The sequence below is a fragment of the Galeopterus variegatus genome, unplaced genomic scaffold, assembly GCF_000696425.1.
Source record: "Galeopterus variegatus unplaced genomic scaffold, G_variegatus-3.0.2 Scaffold715, whole genome shotgun sequence".
Classification (NCBI taxonomy): Eukaryota; Metazoa; Chordata; class Mammalia; order Dermoptera; family Cynocephalidae; genus Galeopterus; species Galeopterus variegatus.
The window spans coordinates 542,036-549,798 of record NW_007726826.1 but is presented as its reverse complement, the minus strand read 5'-3'; the positions used below and the strand labels follow the sequence as shown (position 1 = coordinate 549,798).

Genomic DNA, 7,763 nt, shown 5'->3' with positions numbered 1-7,763 from the left:
CTCTTCTGTAAAATGGGGATAATTATAGCTGCCAGTTTGTCGGGAAGATTAAATGAGACAGATCTTGTGAATCTCCAGTCATTGCCAAGCAAGGGTCAGTGTTCAGTGACAAGTAGTTACTGTCCTTGTGGCCTGGCTGGCTTCATCATCAGGTGGGTTTTGTGGGACAGGGATCTTAAGGGTGTTCACACCTGACTCAGACATGGAGGTAACTGGCTGGGAGTCAGGCTGTTGTGACTGGTCTGACCAACTCTCCCACAAGCTGTCACCCCCACCCAGCCTTTCCAGGACCTGATCTCATTAAAGCACTGGCTGCAGGAATGAGTTGTAAACCGGCATCTTTCTGTCTAATCATACTTGGGGAGAAATTGTCTCCTGGGTGCAGGTGAGGCTACTGTTTACTGTTCTGCGGTGGTAGTCTACACCAGTTCTTAAAATTGAGTGTGCATCAGAATCACCAGGAAGACTTGTTAGTGCACAGGCTGTTGGGTCCCAAGCCTTCATTTTCTGATTCAGTAGGCCTGCTGTGGGGCCAAGAATTTGCATTTCTAATGAAATGCCAGGTGTTGCTGCCCTGGGGTCCTCACTTTGAGAACCACTGGCATATACTCATTGACCAAGCTTAGTGAAGCCAGATAACCAGAGGCCCTGTCTGCCCCTCAATCTAAAGCATACCATCCATACTTAGAAACAAAAGGTATGTGGTTCGCTTCTGCCACTCAGAGAAGCCAGTCGCACTCTTGCCACCAATTCTGTCTGCACTGAAGTCATCTAACACCAGTGTTACCTCTCTGCCTGGCCAGGTGCTTGTGAGGGAAGGAAAGTCCTGAGTAGGGCATCCTTAACCCTAGTTCTGACCCCGCAAAGCCCTTGGACAAAGCAGGTTCCCATCTATAAAATGTGAAATGTTTTGACCTCCCACAGAAAGGATTTTGCAGACTGGTCCAGTGACGATCAGCAGCAGCTGTGGAACTTGCAGATTTCTATTAAAGAATAAGTAGCAAACACTCAGGCTTCATGTGTACCTGTTGTGGATATGTCAGCGTGCTCCCCGGGCCTCTCTTTCCACTGTGACTGCAGGGGGCACAGGCTGGATCCATTTGTGAGTTGATTAGGTGTTGTCTCTAGGGGATACCAAGGACTTGGAGAGGATAGAGCCCACCTTTTCCCAGATTCCCTGTCCCTCCTCTGGTGACTGCTTTCTCCTGGAGGAGAAGTTGCTCACCCACCTGCCATACCATCTTTTAAGACTGGTTTCTCTCTATAGCACTACTTTTACCTGCCTGTTATCCTGCCGACTGGGCCAATTGTCGAGCTAGGGCTGGGTCTGGAGCTCACAGACCCCTCATAAACCCTAAACACTCCAGGCTGGGTCCCCAGACCCCTCACATGCAGATCTATGAGCTAGATAATGGCCAAAAGGTCCTTAGAGCCATAGGTTCAAGAGCATGGCTGTGTGTGGTGGCAGCCGCCTTAGGCAGTAGATGCCAGCCAAGGTGGCACCACACATACACACTAACTCCACCCTCACACAACTTGCTTACAAAGAATGAGCTGTACCACTCCCAACCAGACCCGAGGCGAGGGGCCCTATTCTATTTTTCCCAACACTTCCTTTCACCTTTGGCCCTTTGGAAGAGAGGGACTGTAGCTGACCTTGAGCTGGCCTTGCTAGGTGTTCAGTCGGGCAGGTGCTTCCTGCTGGAGTTTTGAGATCTCTTCTGCCTGAGTTCTCAAAGCCGGGCCAGGGACAGCAGGGCCTCCAGTTACAACAATGTGGTCTGTTTACCCCAGTGTGCAAACTAGATCATTTTCTCTCCATGTCATGATTTGAAACAGGTCAGGAAGCACCTGCTGTGGGCGATTCCGCCTGCATTGTCCAGCAAGCAGGACCTCGTGGAGGCAAAGCAGGCTGTCTGGGGGGACCTGGAAGATGGATGTGTACTTGAGGGCTGGGTTACTTTTGCCTGGCACCCTCCTCTCAGGGTAAAGTGACAAGTTGGTGGTAGGACCTGTGGGAGCACTTCCCACCCCGAGTGAGGGAAGTGTAGCTCTGTGATGGTTTCTCAAGGAGATGCTCCTGAGCCGACCAGGGCTTCTGTCAGTGCTGTGAGTGTGATCCGAGGACAGAAGCATGAGCCTGAGCTCAGCCTAGACCACAGTGGGGTGGAGGAAGCTCTCTAAGCTCTGAAACCTGTCCCCCTTTATACTAAAAGACCAGCATTGCTCTACGATGCATTCTGATTCAGAGGGAGGGATACAGGGTTCATGAAGCCACAGACAGTCTTCAAGTCTAATGCTTCTCCTTTCTCCATCAACACCTGTCCTACAATCCTCTCCATTCTATCAAGGAGGCACACACTGGTTGGAGTCCCCAGTGGCTGTGGGAATGTGAATAAGCTATAAAATCTCTAACAGGCAGAATGGGGAAGAGGAGCATTGGAGACCAGAGAAAACAAGCCCCAATGAATCAGGCCAGTTGCTGCAAATTAGACATCCTCTGTTAGGAAAGAGCATTGCTACAGTTTGCCTTTCAGAGAAAAAGTCCATTTCCCATTTGTCTCTCTCCTTACTGGGAGAGAGTGTGCATCCTTCACCTTTCAAGCCAAAAAGCACGTGACACTTCTCCTCGTAGTTGCACAACGACCACTCTTACCAGATCCCACGAACACAGTTCATTTCCCAAAATGAAGACAGTGCCCTCAGGAAACCGATCTCTGCGAGGGTTGAAGTGCTTCACCTGAACCGTGTGGTTTGCCCCCTGGGCTGATAGCACTTGGGGCTGCAGCCTATAGTGTACTCGCTAGGGTTGCTTTTTCCTTTGCTGCCCTCTGCTTTTATGTATTCTGTCTGCCTCAATCGTCTCCATATCCACTGTACTTTATTCCCGTTTAAGGGCTTAAAGAATCAATCCCGAGTGAAGCTGAATATTGTGAGATGTCCTCCAGTAACCACCGTGTTAATCCGAAGACCAGATCTTCGCTACCAGCTGGGTTTCAGTGTCCAGAACGGAATTGTAAGTACAACCCCCTCCACACCTTTTTCCAAAATGTAGCACAACGTTTGGTCTTTTGTTGCTGTTGTTGTTTTAGAGCCAGTCCATTCCTTGGAAGAAACCATCAAGGAGGGGCATGAGTGGGCGAAGTCAGGCTTGGCTCGCTCTGTGGGCAGATTCCCTATGGGGAGGGATTTCTGTGCCCTCCCAAGTGGGAAGAGAAAGGCTCTGCCAGAACCAGAGCCCTCAGAGCCCAGTGTCTCTGTGACAGTGCAGGGTTGCCCTCTCTGCGGCCAGCCCCAAAGCCCTCAGAGCCCAGTGTCTCTGTGACAGTGCAGGGTTGCCCTCTCTGCTGCCAGCCTGAGAGGGTTTGGGACGTGCCCATCCAGGGCCTCCTGCCCTCTGGGGACTGCTGAAGCTGGCGGGTGGTGTCTGTGGGGTCCCCCCAGCTCAGCTGGTCTTCAGAGCTCTGAGGTCTGTGTGCAGCCCTGGCTGAGAACCACTGCCCAGCGGCTGTTGTGCATGGATTACCTGTGCTTAGCATACTGGCCCGTTTCACCTGAACTGGCACTTCAGGGATAAGGACTATTTTCTATCGCTTGGTTGTCTGCCTTAAAATAATACATCCTCATTTTTTTCTCCCCCCCCCTTTTTTAGTTGTGGTAAAATATACATAATCTAAAATTCACAATTGTAACCATTCTTAAGTGCACGATTGAATGGCATTACGTACATTTGCAGTGCTGACCGACTGTCACCTCTGTTTAGTTTCTTTCTTCATCCCAAATAGAAACAATAATACTTCCTTTTTATCCTGGTTTTCCTTGTTCTGGGTTCATGGTGGTTCTGGGCTTTGGTGGCAAACCAGTTCTCTCTCTGTAAGCTTGTGGATTTTGTAGGTTTGGGCTGCACACTCCCTCTCTTTGCATTCATCTTTCTAGCCAGAGACCCCATTCTGTTTAACCCCTTAACATTCAGTTAATAGTCCTATGTCATTAAAATTTTATGCCAAGTATGTTTGAAGGTTTAGAAGAGCCCTTGCAATTCCCAGTTGGAGTTGAGAGTCCAGCCCCCTTTCACTCATCCTTTGTACTGAGTAGCTGAGCTCAGCTGTCAGGGATGCAGCTGTCAGTCCCTGCAGTTTTGCTCTGACATCATCTGCCTGTCTATACTTACTTGTTTGCTTTTTTCATATTTGAATAACATTGAAAGTTCAGATATTAACAAAGTTGTTCTGTAACACATGTGGGTCTGTCAAGACCCTTGGTTTTCTCTGAAGTATGTAAAGTACCTAATGTATTGACCCTGAATGTTTTGACCCCGAGACCCTGAGGGACTGGAGGGCCACTCACCCACAGGTGCACACGGCACGTGGCTGCAAGATGTTGCTTGCAGTCTTGTCTGCATCAGCTTTTAAATAAAAATGCACAGTCTGGAAAGAAAAGTCACCTTAGCAAATTCCAGCATGTCCTTTTGGGAGAATTCACAATGGTGTGTGTGTGAGGTGGGGGTGGCTGTATCCCATAGCCCTGGGGGGCTCATGGGGCCGGTGCCTGCCTGCAGCCTCTGTGCACTGCGGGGCCTGGCTGTGCCATCAGGAAAACAGGTGCATTGTTGTTTCTGTAAGAACGGAGCCCGAGCAAGGGCCGCTGAGTTGAGAAGGCCAAAAGGAGCAGCTCCCCCCATAGCTGGCCACACTTTAGAACACAAAGTGGGGTTCCAGCCCCGCTTTGGCTCATGCAATTGTGACGCTAAAAGACGGGCTGCTTGCATTAAACAGTTCCATGTTTGAGCCCCAGTTGTGATTGTGGAAAGTACTTCTAACCTGTGTTACACAGGCTGACAGTTTGAAAACACTGGCAGCTCTGTGACAGGCCCAAGCAGCTCTTTCCACCCAGACCCAGTGGGGAGATGAAAAGCAGTCAGAATTGAGTGTGCATGAAGGCTAGCGGTGGGCTCCGTTCTCTGTGCAGACTGCATGACGAGCTGGCTGGTGGGCCTACAGGACCTGTTTCTTGTGAAAACAACCTAAGAGATTTAAATGCCTGAAGCCTAACCTTTGAGATGAGAGTGTTAGGGACGGGGTTCCTGGAAAGACAGCCTTCTGTCACTGCCGGTTCTCTGAGAAGCTGTGCTGCCCGTGAGGTGTAACTCGGCCCTTGGCTCTGGTAGATCTGCAGCCTCATGCGAGGGGGAATTGCTGAGAGAGGCGGCGTCCGCGTGGGACATCGCATCATTGAAATCACCGGGCAGAGCGTCGTGGCCACCCCCCACGAGAAGATCGTCCACATTCTCTCCAATGCCGTCGGGGAGGTAGGAGCGAGGGCCGGGGCTGCAGGGGGCTGAGGTGTCGTCTGGTGCTGCACAGACCCCCCAGGGAGCCTTTCTGAGTGTCCTCTCCAATCCTAAACGCTCATCAGTAACCAGATGGCCTGTCTCTGACCAAATGGTAAACCGATTAACGAGTGGCCGCATTTGAGAGCCTCTGCGAGACGGAGGCACGTCCCCGTCAGCCTTCTCTTCAGTGCCATCTGCTCACGTCTCTTTGAACACTCAGATTTGAATTTCTTTTCTCTGTGGCTGCCCAAGTTTTCTCCACTTTCCCAGTTGATCTCACCAAATGTGCTGGGAAGATTTAAGTCTTAGGTTCCAGTCTACTCAGCAGAGTGGTCCTCCAGAGGCGTCCCCTGGCACCCGCTCGCCTCCGGTCATAACTGCTGTCTCAGGGCTGGGGCGTGTCCTTGCTGTACCGGCCGAGAGAGGTGGGGGAGGCAGGAGCGGTTGGAAGCCCAGCCTCGTGCTCCCATTTCGAGTCCTGTGCTTTGGGAAGGCCTGGTGAGAACAAGTGCAGTGACTGGGAAAACGAGCTTCACCTATTTTCATTTTCTGTCTCCCTAACTTGTTAGAAAGCCTGCGGCTTCTCTTCCTCCCAGAGGCCATCCTGGGTCAGGTCCTGGGTGGTGGTGGTGGCGATGGGGGTGGGGGTGGATATCTTCAAAGCCCCCTGTGGTGAGAGGCACTGCCCCTCCCTGCGGCCCCCTAAACCCAGCCCCCGCTAACGTGTGGTGTCTGCCCTCAGATTCACATGAAGACGATGCCAGCTGCCATGTACAGGCTGCTGACAGCCCAGGAGCAGCCCGTGTACATCTGAGCCGTGCACCTTGCAGCGGCCTGCATGGAGGACTGTCCTCGTCGTGGTTGTGTTTCTCGTGCTGCATCCGTGTGTCCGCTGAGACATTCCCTCTCACGCCCAGCATTCGGCTTTACATAGGAAGAGAAGAATCCGCAAGGACCTCTTTGTTCTCTCTCTCCACTTTGCATTTTCTTTTAATACCAGGGAAGTTTTGTGTGCACTCCCTTGAGGCGGGAGAGCAGCCTTGTCCACCTGGTATTTGCCCAGAAGCATCCTGGAGGGCCTTGGGAGGGTCCCTGAGGAGGGCTGTCACTGTCCAAGGGGATCATCCCATCCCAAGAGGTGCAGACCTCCTAGAAGGAGCTCCCGGGGGCAGCAGAGTCTGCCTCGCAGCACCTGAGGGCTGGGTGCTGAGCTCTGCTCTCTGCTTCGATTATGGGAATGTGGTAGCAACGGGGACCAGCCCCAGGGTCAGGGGCATCTGCACTGCCCGCCAGGTCGTTGGGGTACCACACGTTGTGTCTGCCCAGAATTTCTGAGCCGGCCTTAAACCTCTTCTATAGCTACATTTAGTTTCCATGTTATGTGTTTTCTAATATGGGCCTTCTCACCCAGGATCAAAGGGGCAGTAACTGCCTTGGACAAGGAGACCGTCATGTGGCAGAGAGCTCAGCAGTTCATGGGGCGTCCAAGGCTTCGCCAGCTTATCCCAGGATCGCCAACCATTAGATAAGCACAGGCAGGTCCTATCTGCCTTTCTCTCTCTCTCTCTCACATACACACACACACACACACACTCACACCACTCACACACACACACACAATCTCATGTGTATATCACCCTTCCCTCCTCCCCACGACCAATGAGGCAAGCTGAAATTGAGGCACAGAGAGCCCCTGGAAAATCCGCCACGTCTCTCTGGTAGGCCCCTGCCCCTGGCAGGCACACGGGGCTGGTCAGCCTTGTCCTGAGAGAGAGGCCCTCTCTGGGAGGCCTGGCATGCCACTGCAAGCGCCCTCCTGGGCTCAACACAGCCTCCTGCTGGACTTCCCTTGTCGTCCACACATGCACTGGGAGTCGGGTAACTGTTCCCCTGGAGGACAAGGATCACGTGCAATAGTGTCCTGTTTCCTGGCCCGAGGCGGGACCAGCCAGTGCTTCTACTCAGGGCCTTTAGGCCAGATGTGATATTTGAAAGGCCAGAACAGTACATAAGCCACAAGATGAAGGGGACAATAGTGACCTCAAGTTATGCCCAAATATCCCCAAATGCATTACAGAAACGTCATCCTCTGCCTCGTGGGTCTGAGTTTTCAGCTGGTGTGGAATGGTCTGTGTTTTCATCAGGTGCCTCATATTTATGGATTCCGTCTCAGTAGTGTGCAGATGTTTTAATAATATTATTCTGAGCCAGTTTTCACTTATTCTTAGTCCAAAGAGCATTTTGTTTTCACATGGGGTGTGGTTTTGTTTTTGTTTTGTTTCATTCATGACCTCAGTAGAGACAGGGAAGAGAAACTAATATATTTTGTAATATTAATATAGTCCCTGTTCTCTGCATCTGGGATATTTATGTTATGTCTGTGGAAACAGGAATTCAGTGAGCAAGTGTTGGGTAGGATGTATTTATACAG

At 51.4% G+C, this 7,763-nt stretch overlaps 1 protein-coding gene across 1 annotated transcript in view; it reads left to right on the top strand.

The window, feature by feature from the left end:
* The window catches only part of APBA1 (amyloid beta (A4) precursor protein-binding, family A, member 1), a 9,701-nt gene extending 2,806 nt beyond the window's left edge, over positions 1–6,895 (top strand). Inside the window, exons 2-4 of the mRNA XM_008571761.1 lie at positions 2,897–3,016; positions 5,168–5,308; positions 6,075–6,895. Of these exons, the coding sequence (XP_008569983.1) occupies positions 2,897–3,016; positions 5,168–5,308; positions 6,075–6,146 (333 nt within the window). The 3' untranslated portion in view covers positions 6,147–6,895. The remainder of the gene's footprint in view (positions 1–2,896; positions 3,017–5,167; positions 5,309–6,074) is intronic.
* The last annotated feature ends 868 nt before the right edge of the window (positions 6,896–7,763 follow it).